Source organism: Colletes latitarsis, chromosome 8 (assembly GCF_051014445.1).
Source record: "Colletes latitarsis isolate SP2378_abdomen chromosome 8, iyColLati1, whole genome shotgun sequence".
Taxonomy (NCBI): domain Eukaryota; kingdom Metazoa; phylum Arthropoda; class Insecta; order Hymenoptera; family Colletidae; genus Colletes; species Colletes latitarsis.
Window position 1 is genome coordinate 27,464,075 of NC_135141.1, and position 20,360 is coordinate 27,484,434.

The 20,360-nt window shown below is 41.0% G+C and overlaps 2 protein-coding genes across 15 annotated transcripts in view; both read right to left on the bottom strand.

Moving 5' to 3' along the window:
- Positions 1–7: 7 nt before the first annotated feature.
- Positions 8–1,315, bottom strand: LOC143344755 (RPA-interacting protein). The gene is made up of 3 exons (XM_076771139.1): positions 1,096–1,315; positions 756–993; positions 8–664 (listed from the first exon to the last, which is right to left on the bottom strand). The coding sequence occupies exons 1-3, from the start codon at positions 1,222–1,224 to the stop codon at positions 336–338; spliced, it is 696 nt and encodes a 231-aa protein (XP_076627254.1). The 5' UTR covers positions 1,225–1,315; the 3' UTR covers positions 8–335.
- Positions 1,316–2,334: 1,019 nt separating this feature from the next.
- Positions 2,335–20,360, bottom strand: part of Rdgb (retinal degeneration B) — a 32,133-nt gene continuing 14,107 nt past the window's right edge. The window contains exons 1-22 of one of the 14 annotated variants that reach the window (XR_013080133.1): positions 16,682–18,294; positions 15,022–15,207; positions 13,707–14,043; positions 13,484–13,620; positions 12,851–12,968; positions 12,401–12,776; positions 12,104–12,309; positions 11,781–11,810; positions 11,197–11,244; positions 10,937–11,122; positions 10,714–10,876; positions 10,249–10,629; positions 9,890–10,176; positions 9,662–9,814; positions 9,326–9,588; positions 9,133–9,241; positions 8,911–9,067; positions 8,688–8,837; positions 8,436–8,616; positions 8,080–8,354; positions 7,632–7,994; positions 6,255–7,028 (exon numbers count right to left, since the gene is read on the bottom strand). Coding sequence is in view for 13 of the 14 variants with exons in the window: in XM_076771111.1 (XP_076627226.1) it covers positions 4,955–5,099; positions 8,080–8,354; positions 8,436–8,616; positions 8,688–8,837; positions 8,911–9,067; positions 9,133–9,241; positions 9,326–9,588; positions 9,662–9,814; positions 9,890–10,176; positions 10,249–10,629; positions 10,714–10,876; positions 10,937–11,122; positions 11,197–11,301; positions 11,781–11,810; positions 12,137–12,309; positions 12,401–12,776; positions 12,851–12,968; positions 13,484–13,620; positions 13,707–14,043; positions 15,022–15,099 (3,804 nt within the window). In the remaining variant the exon portion in view is untranslated. Of the gene's footprint in view, positions 5,100–6,254; positions 7,995–8,079; positions 8,355–8,435; positions 8,617–8,687; positions 8,838–8,910; positions 9,068–9,132; positions 9,242–9,325; positions 9,589–9,661; positions 9,815–9,889; positions 10,177–10,248; positions 10,630–10,713; positions 10,877–10,936; positions 11,123–11,196; positions 11,302–11,780; positions 11,811–12,103; positions 12,310–12,400; positions 12,777–12,850; positions 12,969–13,483; positions 13,621–13,706; positions 14,044–15,021; positions 15,208–15,272; positions 16,042–16,099; positions 16,620–16,681; positions 18,312–20,360 lie in introns of those variants that run through there. The other 13 variants (XM_076771106.1, XM_076771099.1, XM_076771111.1 and 10 more) reach the window with 13 other exon arrangements.

Sequence of the window (20,360 nt, forward strand, 5' to 3'; positions counted from 1 at the left end):
TTCCATAAAGAAACTTTAAATTTTATTCATTCCCTCTTGTGCTCCTATACTAACCTGACATGAGAATTTATTTATAAAACAGAAATACCACATGTTTAAGATTGTTTTACACAGACATCAAAGTGTCTATTGTCAATTTTTTTTTATATATTGCTTTTATAATGTTTCTTTACATCTATTGTTAAATACTTTATTAGTTAATAAATTACTAGTAATAATTTACATTGGACAACAATTGTATAAAAATAGAGAAACAGATACTCTTACTTTTTTAATGAAGTTTCTAAGTTTAAGAACAATTCATAAATTATTTATTTATTAGAAAATAGCACAATTTATATTATTGGTGTAAAAGTGGAACACTTATCACAAACCAGAAATAAACACATATCTTTCTCTGAAAGTGGTAAGAAACCAGGTGACTCATTACACTTTACAGTATGAGAATTTACACACTTATTTATTAGATTCCCCAAGTTTTTCAAGCTGATATTGTTTAACATAAAGTTGCAAGACTTACAAATTATTTGATTCATGTCTTCTGTTAGATTAGATCTTTGACACATTGGACAAATAACTTCTTGAAATTCACTATCTGCTGTTAATGCTAGGAATTCTAATTCTTCTTGTGACATTCTTTCATACTCTTGCAAAATCCATTGTTCTGTAAGTGGTAGATAATAAAATTTTAAATATGATATTAAAGTTTAAATATGTAGAATATATGTGAAATACTACAGGTCTATTAGACTTACCTTCTTCATCAAGAATTTCACTTTCAAGTTCTAGTGCTTCTTCCGGATTAAGAGGCTCATTAATTACATGAGAAAAAGGATTCACGTCTGGATCTAAATTTGTAGCAGCGATATCATTCAATTCATTGCGTACAATATCGTTCAATGTATCTTGTACATTTTTCGAGTTGATTTCTAAACCGAATCTACCTCTGTTAAACAATTGTCCCCGTTTCTCTCGCATTTTCTGCCGACACCTCTAAAATCGAATTTGAATATTAACATACTGCATTGCTCAACTAGTGTACTACTACTACATTTTCAATGTTTTTAGAATACGTAAAATAACAAGACATTTAACCTCTCTAAGAATCTCTTGCAACTTTGGCGATCCGTGTCTAATTTTATTCACCATGTCTCGATTTTTCAATTTCGTCGTCATTGTTGGACTTAATGTGATATTTTCCATATCTTTTGTAAACTCTATCATTTCAAAAATTGTTCAGAAAATTGAAAACGCAAGATATACGACTTGAACGTCTTTAGACGAATCTATAGTATGAGCCCTTCCTGTTTTTTCTGCTGAATCGCTGAATGCTTGACAATGAAAATGATTGTTATACATCGAGAGAATGTTACATGGAAAACATTGATTGGAATTTAGATCGAAAGTTAATATATTTACACATTATACGTTTGTATAATCAACATTAAAGTATTTCTATCGATTGATTTGCTTATGAACGACATTATCGATCGAGAATACGGATATTTTGCAACGAAAAGAACATGAGACGATAAGAAATGGTTAGAGGATTAAATGTTGGCCTGGAATCTTTATTATTTTTCACAATTTCTACCTAGGGTAACATTTACCTTACGATATCAACAAAATTATTCGAGGTACGAGATTTAGCTCGCTCTCTCTCTCTCTCTCTCGACTATCGAAGCAAATGAGAGAAAGAGAGAGAGAAAGAGGCCCTCCCCACTCCTCGTTCAATTGGCTACGTGACCACTGGTGGTACGGGGTCGTCATTAGTTCGGTGAAAGTAAACGTGTTTGGAGTGTTCGGACGTGTTCATACCTGTCTGGAATCTGGCGTATAATAAGGTACGTTACTCTTCACCTAACAATATCTAGACACTTCTAATCTCTATTAGGAATAGGAATCGTGAAAACAGTTGAATCGGCTTCGCGCCTTTTTCTTGATATCTTGCCAGTGTTAATTGTCATTATATCTCTCTAAATTACAATTTCTTAGAACATATTTAGAGTTTAATGGTTGTCTAATTGTGGTATAAGTATATTTGTTTAATGCATTGGATCCTAATTCGCAGTTTATTTCTGTTGCAGATTCGAATTCAAGGAAGAACGCCAACTTCAAGGAGGACGCCATGATCGCCAACGTCGAATTTGGCGCGAAATATTCGTCGAATCTCGGGGGGTAAGTAGAACGAGACATGTCTAGGTTAGGTCTATAAATGTAGAGCTTCTTCGCTAGATTAGTTTTGATTCTTATAGTTGGTAGCGCTGCAGTCTTATTACAAAATGTTGATAGTATGTTAAAGGTAAACACAATGCAAAAATGAACAGAGTGCAATTTAAACGACAATGATTTATCATTTATTGTAATACCCAATGAAGAAAGTGGAATACAGTTTTGTTGGCCAGGCGTTCTATTCAGATATCTGAAATCCTTTCCAGCTAAGGCTGATCAAGAAAATCATGAGTCAACGATATATAAAACAATCATTACGTTAGAGCGAGGTTGCATAATATAAAACAATGACTCTTGATTAGTTATTACAACATGTCATTTAAGTTATGCTAACAAAAATATAACTCTTATTACCAGTGATAATAATCGTTCATCCGTATAAGTAAAATATCTTTGCAGTCACGTCTACGAATAAATATATAATATATCTTAACATTTATGTCGTCGTATACATATATATATAAGGTATTTCGCGGATAACTTTACCGGTTAGTCTGACGCATAATTTGAACTCTGGCGTTGATAAATAATCCTTTCGGTATCCACAGAAACGACTTTTAACATTTTTTACATATTAAACTGAACGTTGTAAAAAGTGTTTGAGATCCGTGAATATATAATAAACATATAGAACTCTTTCCTTTTTAATCTTGTTCTAACGATCCGTCGACGATCCAACAAAGTTACACGCTTCTGAAACACCCTATACATACATATACACAGTTATATACACGTATACGGACACATTCTGATAGACGTATGTATATATACCTACACAGTATATCATATACCTGTATACAGAACTACGCTCGTGCCACTTTACAACGATACAAACAGTCAGTATTTCGGTTAATATTAATAAATCTGCTTCGCGTACCGCATCACAACGCGTAGACAACGCCAAGTAATAATATATGATTTATCTTTTCATACGCCAGAACTAGATCGATGTCAGATCTTCGACCGACTACAATATTATTTAAACAGTCAAGGAACAATGATGGTACAACAATGATTTAATTAATTGTTAATCTAATTTCGTCTGCTATCGGAACACTCAGCTCAGAAAAGAAAAGAAGAAATGATCCATCGTCTACGGCGACACGAGGTTCAAAGAATCAAGTTGCATCATTTCTTAAAAGCGTTTCTTTTTAGATATCGTTGCAACGAACGGTTTACACGATCGAATCGGCTGAGCTTTTACTATCGCGTCGAGCAACTATCTCGTTAGTAATTAGTCATAACAATAAGCGACGCAATAATTTTAATTGTTACCAATTACAAAATTAGATACATTTCCTCGACCGATATGTGGACGATAAATTGTTCATCTAATTGGAAAATGTTTAAGCGCACAATTGTCGACAAAACGCGTCGATAACTAACGTCAACCCCCTTCGTCGCGGAGCTATCCGTTTGTTCACGCGAGAATAGCTACAGTTATTATCATCTGGACAGCAAACCCGTCGACGAAGATCGTAGCTAACTAATAAATTATATTCTAACCATTATCCATGAACATTGCAGCGACTTATGTACACCCTTGTTCGTATTTACATTGTCGGACACGACACACGGAACTATGCGATTAGAGGGAAGTGTCTTTGTACCAACGTTTATCGGGAAACGCCCTGTCCTATCCACGAAACTGCTCAAATAGACAACATACAAAACGGTGTTATACTTTTGCAAATAATCTAAACCTCCGTTCTTTTTAGAAATCGATACGGACAGCACATTGAAAATAACGTAGCACCGAAGGAACTTGGGCGCGACATTATGTATTTGCAACATCCGATGGATCTTGGCGATCGATCGGACCACTAACAGGACTTACGCGCTAATTATCGCTAACAGTTAATGTCACGGTTAATATCGGTTTCGCCTCGATAACAACGAATAGATTCAGGTAACAATTTCAACGAATATTTGCCCGCGTCTTACAAACTACGAACAGAGCGGTGCGACTACGGTAAAAGATGATTGTACATACACGTTTTTTGTTTATTTTTTTTTTCTTTTTTTTCTTTGCAGATCGCGAAACCGATCGAGGGACTACGCGGGAACGAAACTCTAAAAAATCCGGTGCTCTTCTAGGGAAACGTGCTTCCTTTTATTCGTCATTCACAGTAGGAACTAGACACTTTATCCTCCGACTATTTTATCAAAAATTTTGATCATGTTCGATCACTTTGCGAAGGACGCCACAACCGCGTCCGTTTATCTCTGAAACGCTTACAGAGAGTGCTCGGTGTGGTCAGGATCGCGCGAGCGTCGAAAATACGCGTCTCGACGCTCGCGAGACGCTGGTCCAAGTCGTTAGAAAAAAAGGTCTGGTCACGCCGGTAGAAAAGTTTTGATCGCGCGGATTATCGCCGAAAGAGAAAGGTCCTCGTACGCTCGATCCGTTGTTCGATCGGAGAGATCCTTCTCGGAGGGCGGCGGAGGGGGAGGGTCTGTATGATTTCGCGATTCGTATGTACACGTGAACCGTCACGAACGACGACCACGGCGTTTAACTTTACAGGTATACACAGAGAGGATACAAAAGTGGAGTAACAAAGTAGAATCATCTTTAGATCGTTGAGCACGCGTCGGTCGAAACGTACGAGGATCTCTCTTTGGTTGGACGCGCGTTGAGAGCTATATCCGAGCTATCCTCGCGATACAATGTTCTCGTTCAGTGCCGGGACTCGAAGAACGACCGGCAGCGAGCGAATCGTCAGAGTTTCTCCGGTGCCGTGGTTCTTCTCGCTGGTCCAGTCTGCGACGAAATCGAAGGACCGACGCTCGTTGATCTCTCCAAAGGCAACAGCATCCTGCTTGGAATTGGTTGCGTCATTGCCCGCTTGACCAGCCTGAAAGAGCTATCATTCGTCGGTGTTAGTAAATTATTGCCGAATAAACTCCGTGAGTTTCAGAATTTTATATGTTTGTGCATGTATAACGTACTGCTAGTCAATATGGGTCTGTCGTCTACTACGTTGCTCAGAATAATTAGATCGTGCTTGCCACTAAGAGACTACAAATCAAACTTTCGATCTCCATACGAAGTTATTAAATATTCATAATTGTTCTGAGCAAAGTGTTTCCTTAAGCACCCTCAAAAGTTAAAGATACGATAAAATTGTTAAAAAACTGGCAAACAGGATAAGCGTTAAACGAGACTGATTTACTATCGGCTGCAGGGTTATCATGAATCATGCCTGAAGAATCAAGTTATTGTTGCTTATTGACGTGTAGATGTTTCTCCGCAAAACCGCGCTAGGAAATTGAATCGGTCGTTCAAGTTCCCAGCGTTAGATAGAATCAAATGTTCCGGTTAACGTTCTTCTTATCGAGCGAATTCCATTGCGTCGTATACGCAACGAGTCCGCAGTGGTCCCTGCTCCGTCTTGCTAATTCTAAATCGACAATCGTCCCCGATTACTTTTCATTAAACATAATTAGATTCGACTAAAATCTACGAGTCTAAATCTAAGACGTGTATCTTCCAACGAAGGACCTCTCGAACGTTATTTAAATATGTTGTAGCACAATCGTGACAAGTAATATACCGCATCGATCAACGAGACGTGCGTAGATCGCCGATCGTGGAAGCAGATGAGGACATGGATTAACAGCATAGAAGAACTAGCGGCGTGTTTGGATGTTAATACTGAAAGCGTGAGAGAAATATAACATCTCGGTGAGTAAAGAAGCACGAATGAATGATCGAATGACGATGAAGGCTGTCTCGTCTGGAATGACAGCGATGCAGAGTGGATTATTCGTACATTCCTTAAATGAGTAAATAAACGTATGTGTATGAGCATACCTTCCATTGTGGAAGGTCTTGTTTCGTACGTAGTTATCAATTTCCTTCAACGGAGCCTCTACAATGGAAGTTGCTTTAGTACAGAGAATGGTACAATGAAACAGGAAATAAGAAAAAGTCCCTTCAGCTTGATCCAATTCAAGATTCAAGCTGACTGGCTCCAAGTACAGTTCTGCCTCGTTTCTTACATCAGTCTACATTAGGGATACTTGCGATGGACTCGCCCCAATTATTGTTTGCATTTAGTCAAATCCCGATTTGATCGTAAAAAGAGAGGCAATACCGTGTGTAAAGAATGGTTCGAATCGCTGTAGGATCTGCACATCCGCTCCGTCTGCAGGGTTTTGATACATAGCTAGAAAGGATACTTAAATATCGTGTCAGAAGCATATTGAAAGACAGTTGTAGAACGCGTGATTTTGTGAAAATAGCTGTCGATTCGACGGTACACCGTTATGCCCGTGTATCGTAGTGTTTTTGTAACGGCATTCACAAGTATAATCGTGCATCGTGTCAGAGCTTCTGTTGTATTAAATGTTCAGTCGTGCTGTTAGTCTCTTGTACAAGCAGATGTCTCGGCCCGATCTACCACCGAATCGAAACGCAAAGAATAATTTAAATTAAAAAAGAAGATGCTCGATTTAACTTCTGTTCAGTGAAAAATGACTCGATCGTCGGTGGTGGATCTAGCTTAATATTTTCTGTAACACAAACATTCCACCTAACAGATTTCAAGCGGTAAGGGGCTCTGGTTTACCTTGGTCGTTAAAGAGTGAGATCAGATCATTTCTGGAGGTAACGAAAAAACTGTTTAGTCTCTGTACATCTAGACACTCATATGTTGATTAACCATAAATACTGGACATATGTATGGCTGACAGATAAAACATTAAGTTTGAGCGTAGAATTGGCGGCGGCTTTTGCCGAGAGCATGATATCGACTACGCTGCGTGACTAGACATATCTTCATAACAGGTACCTGTAAGGAAGAAACTTATAAGCTTTAAACACTGTTCAAACCCTTTATCTAACAGCTAAAGAGAGTGAAAAATACGTATTAGATAAATAGAAAAATTAGTTGTCGTTAAGGTCGCTCCTAACATTGGAAAATGAAAAAGTTACGTCGATCCAAATCTTAAGGGCATATGCACGCCTACGGTTACAATAATAAACAGAACTGATCAAAATGCTATCTTTCTATCCGTAAAACGCAGCGTCATTCTAACGCAAAAAGCGGAAGAAGATAAAGGGAAGATGAGAATGATGTGTACCAACATGGATGACAGTACTGTACATAGATTATGGTGGCGTGTACTAGATACAACTACAGAAATATTTTCCAACCGAAGTTGGACGTAGTCGCGATCCAACTGCTGTATTATTACTCTATACAGCGGACGTCACGTAAGGATGATTTCTATATCCGAACATACGATATAGACTAAAATAGCGTTTCCCAAACTTGATCCGAGTTTGAGAAACACCGAACCAGTGTTTCGAAGACATTCGCTGGTCTATATCGTTTGTTTTCTTATGGATTATACCATGCCAAGACTACTTAGATTATTCGTGGTTTAAGTACCTTGTTCTCGTAGTCTAGGATTGTTTTTATAGAGAAATCTCTCGACATACACGGATTTTTAGTTAACATTGATTCGGCCGCGATTCGAATACGAAGATCGCACCATCATCGATTACCTCTGAAATAACTACTTTCGCATTGAAATTTTCATACTGATATCACAGTATGTCCAGCTATAAAAATACAGCGTTATCTATGTACAGACAATAGAGTTTTTGATTAATCTCCGAAATGCCTTACACACGGCCAGCGTGCCCTCTTTCTAGGAGACAACACTTATCGCACACGCATGACACCTCCAGCGTTCTGCGGCGACCGAAACATCTGAACGTCGAGGATAGCAAGGATCGAATGAATCATTACCTTAAAAATTTCCACATCACGGCAACGTGTAAGCTGATAAGACACAATATCCACATTGATTGTATTCAGGGACTGGATAGCTTACCTTCTCCGCCGTAGAGAAGCATTTAGTCCGGGTAAACCAAACTGACCTCTCGGGATCACCATGCGCGCATTACCCTGAGCAGGTCTCGAACCACCGTGCGCCTGTAGCATGGTTAAATGAGCGGCATAACCATCGTGAAGAATCGTCGCCAGAGCGTGGTGCTTCTTTGGCACTTTTCCGATGATGAAAATTTGATTTGGCCTAAGATTAATTGCAGTGTAAACGCTAATATCTTTGCTACTGCCGTACGCGTGATGAATTATTACACCGTGTTCCTAAGGAGCAGAAAAAAAAAGAATCATTAAGAGAAAGTAAAAATTAGCGTGCAACGCGATGCGATGGTTAATTATTTTTACCTGAACGAGTTTGTTTAAGTACGCAGCTTTGTGACCAAGAGGGTCCGTCGAAAGACCGTCCGCAAAGGACACGAGTCCATGCGGAAAGTTATGTTGAGACAGCCAGGAAACAACTTTCTGCTGCTGCATGTCAGGCCTCGCGGTAATATAAATAATTAAATAGCCCAGTTCTTGCCAGTGCCTGGATGAAACACGCTCGGATCAGTGGATGAAAAGAAAATTTATATTCAAATATCACAGCTTTTAATGTACCTGACAACGTCAACAGCTCCTGCCCTAACTTTCGGATCCTTCCCACTGACAGACATGCTTGCCGTAAAGGAACCGTCTATACTAAATACCACACATTCTGTTTTAGGTGGAATCACAGCCAAGAAAAAGTCTACGGATGTATGATCGCCCCTGGAAGACGATGGTTCAATTTTAAACACATCTTGGTAATACTTTATTTTCGCGTGCAGATCAATCGTATTACCTAACAATCATTTTAACTGGATAAAGTCCATAGCTTAACGCTTTGTCATCAGGTATTTTATACGTTATTCTACCATTTTTATCAGTTACTTCGGTCGATAAGTACGTCCATTCTCCTGCAGGATCATCCTTCATAATGTGTACGTCCACCTTCTCGCCTGTGAAAATAGATTATGTAAAATATGTTCCGTAAATGTTTTGCATGAAATTATATTCAACACACCTGTTAAAGCGATAACGTCGATCGGACTGTACATAAATCTAGCAACCAACACTTGAGGTGCTCCTTCTCTAACAATTACATCATTCGCTCTATGATTGGCAGCAACATTCTGAAAATGAAAATTCGTATTCGGGTAATCGAACAAACGCTTGTTCGATTATCTCGATATGAAATTTTGTTCATTTCGATTTACCTTTAACTTAACAGAAGTGCGTTTCTTATTCCACTTTTCTCTAGGTTGACCTGGACGGAAGCAAGTTAATTCTTTCTCCTCGTTAGTAAGTATCGGTGAGTCGAATCTCCCTAATTGTCGTACAATGAATGCAATCACGTCGGAAGATTCCCAGTAACTAGCATGAAAAAGATGCGGCAAAGCGTTCGTAGGAAAATTCGCTAGACCTTCTGGACAGTAGAGAGCATAGTCCAATCTCTTTGTACCCCACCATTTTTGCGTTACTGTAAATAGTTGCAAAGTAATATTAATTTTTTTAATATTACCGTTAAGTATCATAATTTACTTCTCACTTACAATTAGATACTACTTGTAAAGGAACATTTTCAATCATACCGGACATGGTACTGTGAATCGATATATCGGACATTCGCCTCACGTGAGACATCGATACGTTTGGAATGTTTAGATTATCGGTAAAGAGTTGTGGGTTTGTCTGAATTGCTTCCACTAAAAATAATACATCGTTCGATCGATAATTTCTCACCAGCAATTTAATTCTGACGATTTTCAAACGATACGTACACAAATGAAACGGTTGACCATTCCCGAGCGGATACTTTTGGTACCGAGCCACGTTAACGGGTGGAAGTAGAGAAAATTTCGCTGAGATCAGTGGCTCTAGCCTAGCAGCTACGGGATCCGTAGGATGGAATAAGTTGTACACCTGATTCACAAACGGCCTTTTTATATTACTATTCTTATCACCGCCCAAAGAAATTTTTCTATACGCCAGAACTAAAGCAAGCGGACTGCCGAACATAAAAAACTCTCCTACATCGAAGTCCAATTTACAAAGCTGTTGGCTATCGCTAAACAAAAGAAGAATATGTTTAGTATCTTTTAATGGCAGTATCCCCGTTAGACGTTAATAAACCTCTCACCTAGAGCCGGATGATTTTCTCCTAGGAGACGGTGCGGCCAAATGTTTACCGTCTTCATTGTTCTCGGCGCCTTGGTTGGTTAAAATATTGTTCTCGTTATTGTGCCTAGAATGGGATGATCTACACAAAGCGTCAAACGTTAAAATCGCTCCCACCGAGTCTCCGACGAAGCAAATCTGCCCTGTGAAACCACGGCCTTCTTCGCTTTTAATAAACTCGTGGTAAACTTGATTAGCTCCAGCTATGACTCGCGAGACAGCATCTTGATATTCAGGAGTGGAACTAGCGAACAATGGTATCGCACCAATTGGGATAGTGTCGTGCGTCACTTGAGGGGCATCCGTAGAAGAAGGCGACACGTCAAAACTATATGGACTTAAACTAAAAGAGAAACCATCGGATTCCCATGAAGAAACGCTACATACAAATTATTTAAAAAGTCGTTTCTTTGGTTTTCAACTTTACCTGGACAAGATACCCAGACCTTCTGTACAGATAGAGGGGCAGGAAACATATTTAATGGCGACGTGTCCAACCATACTGGGATAGTGTTGTCTCATGACCGACTCAAAGGCTCCTTTGAACGTTGTAATGTCCGATTTCTTCGCGGTCAAGTCAACGTTGGCGTCTAAAATATTCAAATAATTGTAAGATCGATCGAACAATTTTTTAAATTTATATTAATTACCTAAAACGCTTCCAGCATGCATCACGATAAGAAGCACGGTAGTTTTGCAAGGATGATGGGTCGGTGAATGTTGAGGCGAAGCTGGACACGAGACGTCGATGCTGGCCGATGTCGAGATCTGCAATCTTTTACTGCTACGTTCACAAGCCATTCGTTGGAGGTAGGAAGGCGAGAATATTGTGTCGTCTGTAAATAAGGTGTTAAAATGACTCGTAACGGTAGTTAAAGACTTAATATCCGGTTCACCGATCATTGTTTACCTTCTTTGTTCGCGGTGCTGGTCGGGGTGAACGTATTGTCCTCCTCTTCTGCTAGAAGATCCAAAGAACTCCATTTAGCTAATGAAGAGTTATCTCCGAAGCCCTCTGTGTAATCAGAAATTTTAACATTGCTTATGCATCGTGCCTTTTTATATAATTGTGACACGTGTTAAGAGAGGAAATAGAAGAACACGAATCGGGATGCTTCCCCTCTCAGATTAGAATAGACGTCACAAGAAGCAGGAAACGGTAACGCAAGGAGACGGCGTTATGCTGCATTAAATTCAAATATCGACTCTAGATAAGGTCTGCTGTTTTCGGAGTCTGCGTAGCCATGCTGAGCTGTTTTTAGAAGTTCCATGCTCAATGTTGTGTATACTTTCCATAGGTATGTACGTCTCTTCGTGCAACAAGTATCTTTTTGTTTATATTACAAAGGCATGGATGCAATCATGCAATGTTTCAAGACTTATGTAAACAATACTAACACTAGTGTCAATGTTGATCTTTAAATCCTTGGAATATATCTTCCAACGGACATTTTAAAATGTTTGTAGTTCTAAGAATTCATCTACGTGTCCTACCTTCGCGTATAATAGGTATAACGAACCCAGCTGCAGTGTGGAATGCGACATAAAAAAAAAGAAACAGAGAGGGTACACATAAAACAAATAGAAAACGTTAACGCCTGCTCATGCTGTATATTTCTACTCGCACGGTGCGAATTTCCGAACGAACCGCGGTTTCTATATTTGCCTTCGTGAATTTACTTTTCTAATTTGTTTGCTTAGAAGCTCGGTGTAAAAGAGAAAGTCCACGGTGTCCAAGAAATTCGCCGATGCGTCTGCTTCATTATACAATTCCACAAGCCAAACGTATTACTTTTTAAAACCTTGGAAGGAATTACCGTCATGCTGTGCAAGATGAACTGGCGTTTTACCTTGACAATCGAAGAACTCGTCCTCGCTACCCGACTCGGATTCCCTGACGATGCTTTCCATCCGCCAATTCGCTATCTGCATGTCGAAACTCTTGTTCGAACAGGGCGAATGCACCGACGTTTTATTCTTCTTCCAGCCTTTCTTAGCGTCTTTATCCTCGGCGGGAACATTTCTGAAACAATGAATAAAACAGTGAATAAAACGCAACTCGAACCGAGTTCGAAAAAAGCGAAAAAGATTCCTGATTTTACATCCTATTTTACCTGAGTTCAGGTACTTCGGTCGGTGAGTCTTCGGGGCTGACCTCGCCTTCGGAGCTACCTGTCGTGTTCATCGTTGGTATGTCGGACGATTTTCGGACGCTTTGCGGACTCTGCAGGTCCTCGTTCTTCTCTATGCTTCCCAGGGTCGCGGCTAAAGTCATGGCGACGTCCGAGTCCTGAGGAGACGCGTTGGACGTGGACATGTCTTGGTTCTCCTCGGTGGCCTCTTCGCCGCCCTCGACGGCTCCCATCCTTCGCTGCAGCGCCAGCTGAGTTTGACGTTCGATTTCTCGGATATCCTCCATCGTCAGGCCGATCCATTCGTCCTGCCATGCCCAAGCTTGCGTGTGCGCGCGTAACATGGTTTTCCGCAGAGCTGAAATTTCAAAGGAGGTTCAGCTGTACCGAGAAACAACGAGTAAACAAAATGTGCTTACGTATAATACTAACCCGTGTCGTGTATGAACTTTTCTAATTTTGTTTGCAGGCCCCAGTAACGGAATTCCACGCGACATAGCTTGTAAGCGCACATCAACGACTTCCCGGCCGGCGTTGGCTGTTGCTTGCCCTAAACAACAGTGTCTTACTGTATCTTTATCGATTACCACTTGCTAATAGTGGTTGGAAATCGTCGATGAATTTGGAAGGCTGTCTACTAGAGTGGTTCTTGGGTACGTACAACTCGATATGTTTTTTACGAATTTTCTTGGTCTCTGGAATGGTTCCAGTACACACAGAAATAATCTTGTAGAATATGAGATTCATTGCATAATGAAGAAACGTGTTCGACGGACCTTGAACGTTTGCATATGATGCTTTATTTGATAAAATTTTAAAGCCAAGCTCATATTGTATGGATTATAAAGTAGGGACCACACCACTGTTTATGTATTCATACGTTGAGAAATAAACTTCTCTATAACTGACAGGATCGTATTAGTGTCAAACTGGAAATTGACGTTAAAGTTAGACCATTAGTTAAATGATATTGCGAGAGTAAGCTCACGGTGGCCTCGAGCGCCCAGTTGATTTTAATCCAATTACATCTAAGGAGAAATTGTTTAAATTGCGGAAGACTCATACTTTTACGTCGGCCCAGTAATCCTCCAGCCATGATTCGGAGAGCGGCCCTCTGCCACTTTTCTGGGACACGTATAATTTTGGGTCCTCCTCTTTCACATAGTCGCCCATGTGCTGGTCCTTGACAATGTCGATTACGTCTGAAATTTAATTACGTAACCGATAAAGGTCCACGATATTTACTATCACTGTATTTTAGGTACAGCAACAAGCAGTGGAATCCTACCAACGATCCTGTTCCTCAGATCGCTACCGCTGAGCTTGAACACATTCTCCTGGTAGCCATTGTCAGGAAAATAGTACGTTTCTATCTCGATAGAGAATTTTTCGATGAAGGGAGAGGTGTAACGTGTCTTCGTGTAAGGATAAGAGTTCCATGCTTCTTCCTTGGCTATCAACGCAGACCTCGGTAACAAACTCTTGAACCATTCCGGAAGATGACGGCCAACGTGGTAAACCTTGTGTGTGTACTGTCCATTTCCACCTGGTCCGTTGCTGTAAGGTTCGTTTACTATGATCTCTACACCGCTGCCTGCTCCTTGGCTCTCTACGCGAGATTTTTTCTGCAAACGATTACACGACGTTGCGATAAACTATACTTTAATAGCGGAGTAGACACACTACTGTCTGGAGATCACCGGATTCAAGCATGTCAAACAATTGAAAATAGTGTAAAACTGTTGATCTGTTCACGAAAAATGAGTTTAACATGCTTGAGTCAAGTTATCGACGAGATCTAAATCGATGCAGATAGCCATTAAGAACGATAGTTTAACAATTATTCTATAATGACAGTTTAAAATCGTATCAGATACTGTGATCTTAGACACAGCAACGTGGTCATTAACGCGTTTTTAATTGCCTGTTTCCTAGATCGTTAGACGATTCATTAAACGTTAAGACTCGAGTCATTCGATGTATTTGGTCGGTGCTTCAATGTGTTGAACGAAGACTCGATTAACTATTTATCGCTAAATGCATTGAACAAACGCCAGTTAATAGAATCTTTCGCATCTACTAATCAAAGTAATTAGACGATCACTTACACAAATGACTTTATCGTCGAGTAAGATACCCAATACATTAAGAGCTTCGACATGCCACGTTAGTTAGGCAATTACTGCAATTGAATGCAATGTGGTGACCCATGATATTTACCAAAAACTGACCTCTTTTTACGTTGCACTCATCAGTGTCCTATTCATTGAAACCATTTTAAACGAAGCTTACAATTTGCTTTTTCAGTTTGCAAAGAAACGAACGGAATAAAACTTGGTCCTTAATGCATTCGAATAAAACAAGAAACAAAGATCGTTTGCCTCTATAGAATTCAATGCAATCGATACTTCTCTACGGCAGAGCGTTTCAATAAAAATTCTTTAATCTTTATTGCTTTCTAATCTCTACGCGGACATTAATCTGAGCGCTGAGCGTGTTAAGTACACACAGTCCAGCTTCCTGTTAATGGTACTCGATCCAATCTCCCGAAACATGATCCTCTAATTGTTGATGAACGGTCGTACAATTTCTGAGACATTTACCGCAATCATATAAAGCTGAGCAATTCTGTATTCCTCCACGGTGAGAGGCAGCGGTATTCGATACTCTTTTATCAACATTTTTGCTGATCTTATTTATCTTCTACCCGCTCTCGTGAAAGACGCTCGTCGATCGAAGATTGCCGTTTCTTCTTTGTCGTTCAACTTCATGGTAACGCAGACGCGATCCTTTAAGAAAAAAAGAAATAACAAAACCCATTAGGGCGCACAAAGAACGTTAGAAAGAACGTTACATTATCAAGATTTCCCTCAGGACGGTGATCGATGTTACTCGAATTACCGTTCGAGCGATCCGATCAACTTTCGTCTCGAATGTCGCGCGTTATCAGCCCCGGTGGCGCGTATTGTTGCCCAGAAACGATTCGTGGAGGTTTCTATCTACGTGTTCGATCCATCAGATATTCGATTAAAAAGTGCGCAGCACGAAAGCTCGTGGCTATCTGTAGGTGCATTCTTGTGCATTAGAAATAGAGACCTCCGTGTGCATCGACTGACTGATTTTCCCAGTCTATAATTGAAGCACGTCAAATGCTGAATCGTTGCGATTCTACCGCACGTTTCCACGCAAATCCCCGCTCGGGGTCGGCCACGGACAGTTCAGTAGGCATTAATAACGATGTTACAATCGATTTCAGTAATATCATTAATATTAGCAAATTGCATTTTCCGAATAGCGCGATGGGATCGCCAAGAAGCAAATTAAATTGATCGAAAATGTAAATCGTCGTTGATCTCGTAGATTATTTAAAGATTACGGACCCAAGAACAATTTTTCCGTTAACAACCTTGTACCTAGTGCATTAAATGCATATTAAATGATAAAAAATAATAACAATTTTCTTCGACCTCGTAGTAATTAATTTCATTCCAGGTATATTGGCTCGTCTAAAATACATTAGTGCTAAACAGTCACGCAGATATTGGATTTCGCACGAAGCTGTAAGCGATTCATGAACTACAAATGCTAATGGAGCGGCCTCATGAAACGGGAATACGGATTCCTCGGAGCTGCAAAAGACCAATAAACAAAATGTTACGTAAGACGCTTATTTATACCCACCTGAACTACGTCGACCATAAAATCTTACGCGAAATTGCTGCCCTTCGGCGAGAAAGTTATAATTGCGATCTGTTATTTCTAAAAACTTTATCGAATATTGTTGTACGATTTTATTCGCGTACACCGTTCGAATAAAATTTTTCCCATCTCTGATGATAAAGATTATAACTCAAAGTTACTCTGATTTACAGCTCAAATATCCAGACACGCTTACGGTAGAACAGAGACTGCTGTCAACAAACACGGCCCTAAGTATATGCTTATTTCTAATCGTAGAATCGACGCAAAATTTGTATCGTGCGTTACGATCGAAAAAAAAGGATTCAAACTTAATTTCTATTTGAATTTTAAAAACGTTCGTCTTTTCGCAACATTGAAAAACAGTTCCGCCCACGATAGTCCGTCGCAGCGCTTGAACCACTGTCCGCGATTGGGCCGCAACCTGTCAGATCGGACCAATCGTTCTCGTGGAGCTCAGCTGACAGGTCTCCGACGGTTTGACACCGGCCCGATGTCTACTAACATCTTAATAATCGCCGAGGCACGCGAAACCGCGGCCCGACGCCGCATCGACGTACTTACGAGCAAGGGGTTTCCTTAACCTTGAGCATCACGGAAATAGGGCAGATTGATGGTCGGTGCAACGAGGCGATCGCTCGTCCTGCTTCCTCTCACTGGTGCACCGTACTTTTCGCGCCACACCTTTGTACGGACAAATCGCGGGAAGACCGGCAAGCGTCCGAGTCGATAAAGGACGCGAAACGAATGATTATCGAGGCATCTGCCCGTACTTATCTCGAGTGACGTTGCTCGATTAGGTTTTCCGTAAAAACGTATCGTGCATGAAGCGTGTCGTCGCTCCGCTCGAGTAGCAGACACTCGCGCGTGACTTTTTCACGCGTACTTTGCACAGTCACATCGTTCGAATTCCAGGCAAGAGTCCTCGACACGCATGGTACACGAGATTACGAAATATCACTTGTTTTCTTTTTTTTTTTTTTGCCAGGCGGGGCAGAGAACTTGGCAAAGAACGAACGAGACGAAGAAGGCTGAAACAATGTTGCGCGTTCCTGTCAAACGTGTTTGATAAGGCAACGCACTGGATAGCAGGCGTTGGAACATTCGCCGAAAGAAAGGGTTAACGCGACACAAAGACGTCACGACGTTACGTCGGCAACGCGCGGCCACCGACTGACGGGCCAGAGGCCGCTCCGATTGGCGGGCCCGTTGGCACGCGCGACTTCTCGAATCCACGAAATCGAGCTGGACCAATCGGAGCGCCCCCTGTCGCCCCCGCGGCCCGGCGATCCGGACACAGTGCCGTGAAACACGGGCGCCTCCTTTGGGTCTCCTCAGAACACCCTTAATTCTTTACTTACGTCGAGCTTCGATATTCAACTTGCTACTTTAATCCATAGAAATTTACGTAACCGAGAAATTAATGCAAAGGTAAATTTCCAGGTATTCGAAAAATCTACGCGTTGAAATACTGTTTGCATGGATGTTAAAACACGAATGTTTACGAGAGTGATTGTTACGGGCTTCGGGGGAAGATGCAGATGACAGTTAGCGTCGACAGGGAGACCGGGGATGTAACGAGGTGAATTTCAAGCGATTGCTCGAGATTCTTAATTACGAATGATTTGCAATGCAAATTGCTGAAGCCGTCACTGGCTGGACAGCCGCCGTTAGCCGCCTCCGTCGCCTCCCTGGCCTATTGATCGATCCCCGAGCGAGCAAGAAAACGCGAGACCAGATGCGCCATAACACCAGCGAACTCCCGCGGAGGCGAGACTCGACACACGTTCGCCGTCTGAGATGCACGCGTCTATCGGACGGTCGAGGGATCGTTTCGGGGGCGGCTATGCGGTTTCCACACCCGCGTTTTACGTTATTAAAACGACGAACGTTGTATCCTACCCACGGACGGGAAGCGTGCCACTTGCCGAGGCGAGGATCTTTCTTTTTTTTTCTTTTTTGTTCTTTTTATCCTCTGAATAGTTAAACGCGAAAGCCGCTCGTCGTTCACGCGAACAAGGGAGAGAGGATGAACGCGGACGAGGCTTGTTTATTCTCGCGCGACACCTCTTTCAAACGCCCTTCCGAGAATTACTTTTTTTTATAGAGTAAAGAAAGAAGGCGGTTTAGGGTCGAGGGAAATTGCTAGCAATCGGCGCAGGGAGGTAAAAATACCGTAGCGCGGACCTTATTTTAATTCTTTCGTTCTGTGTAACTTTACGATGCCGCACGGTGGCACAATTGCATGCCAAATGCGAAAAAGATGTGCATTATCGTTCAAAACTTAGAGTAGCGTCCCTACCTTGGAGTTTGTATTAACAAGAAAACTCGTTTCAAGAGAAACGATTAAAGTTTCAAGCGATATTCTTTGATCGTAATCTTCTTTTCAAAATGGAAACTTTTTAAAATCTCCGCACACGATGTTCTTTTGAAAAGGCTATAGCTATTACCAGATTTCCAACGATTCAACGTTTCGCAATCTCCAAATCGTTGTGAATATTAGTATATTCTATCGTTACAATTTTCACACATATTTATGAGAAGCAAAAAAAATACAGCATATTATAATAATAATACGTCATGCCTGATATCGAGTTAGGCAGGGTACAATGCCTAACGAAGTAACTCAAACAAGATAACCGATAGAATATAGTCACAGCTACGCTGCTAAGTAGGTGACCTCAACCTCAAATAAAAGAAGAAATCACGATTGCAGGATAACGAATAGCAAGCAGAAAATGTAGGACGATAATGAGCAATGAAAAATGAGCTAAGAAACGATTAATGATACGGTTCGGAGACAAAGTACAAAGTTCAGAGGCAATCAGGAAACCGACAACGAAGGAGTAGCATTATTATGCAAGATAAAATGCATTTATCGAGGCTGAATGTTCGTAACGGGGCATGCGTGCAATTATACAAGGTGTTTCTGAATGTTACGCCCCTGAAATTTGTACCGCGTTAACTGGCAGGTTCGTTCGAACGCGTCGCTGGTAAAATTGACCTTTGACATTAGCGGAGAGAAATCTGTCGGATGAGAATCCTCTCTCTCTCTCTCTCTCGCTCTCTCGATACTACTTGCCGTGGAAATCAACAATGTTACGTACAGGGACGGGCCGAGTTCGGTCTATTTACGGCAGATGAAAGGAAGAATAAAATTCGCCTATCAAAAGGATAGAGATTGGGGAAAGGTTAGAGGCGCTATTCCCTGTGATTTCGCACAAAAGCGCCGGGGGTCGCGCTCGATGGACGGTAAAAACCATTCTCTTCGGTGAACCGAGCGATATAAGAGACATTTTATGAATAGACAAGCGCGGTTTGATTCTTACAAAAGTTTCAAACGCCGAAAGGACAAAAAAAAAAATTGCACTCGAGCAGAGGTCTCGAGGATCGTTTCAATAATAATTCGAGACAGCCTTTTTTAACGGCAAGGACGCGCCAAGTACTTTGGATTTGACCGAAGGCCTCGTCTTCGAGACGCCCTGCTGACTTCGTTCGCGAGGCTTTCATGAAACCTGAACGCGGGATTATTCGCGATTTAATCTGTAAATGGGAATAGAATTGAGAAAATTGATGAAAACGAGAATCGAAGCCGCGCGAAATTGATAGGCGTAGGCGGTCGAGGGCATTTCGAAGCTAAATACGTTTCTCAATAGAAAGTTATATTTTTATTTTTAGAGGCATTCTCAACATTCTGCGCAAGGTCGCCTACGATTAAACTCGTCTACAAAGTCTGCTTTCCAGACGGCCTCGTTGAATATTTATGACCTTGAATGACCTGGTACGATAGGTCGTAGAACTGTTCTTTTAAAAAAAGCGGGGTTGACTTTGAAACGACCTTGACCTTTAATCTATCGATTTTTTTTACCAATGCCACCAATCTTCGAACGAGCGCAGCTTCAATGTTCGTGATAAGCGAACGCTCGCTAGATGGCAAGATAAAGATATTAATCTTTCGTTTGAACAATTTCAACGAGGATATGAAATATAAGTATTATGACTTAAAGTTCGGAATACGCAGATTCCAATTATCTAAACACAAAATTTTTGTTTCGCAGAACATTTCGAGGTACACATCCCGAGCAAGCAACGCATGAATCTTTGACGAATAAACAAATGAACGCGAGGGACTATTATGCTGCTGGCATAAAATTAGAATAATCGTTCGGACGATTACGAACCGGCACCGGATATTGTTCCGCGGATTCGAATTAATCAAACGAAGAGAAACGAACCCGCAGCA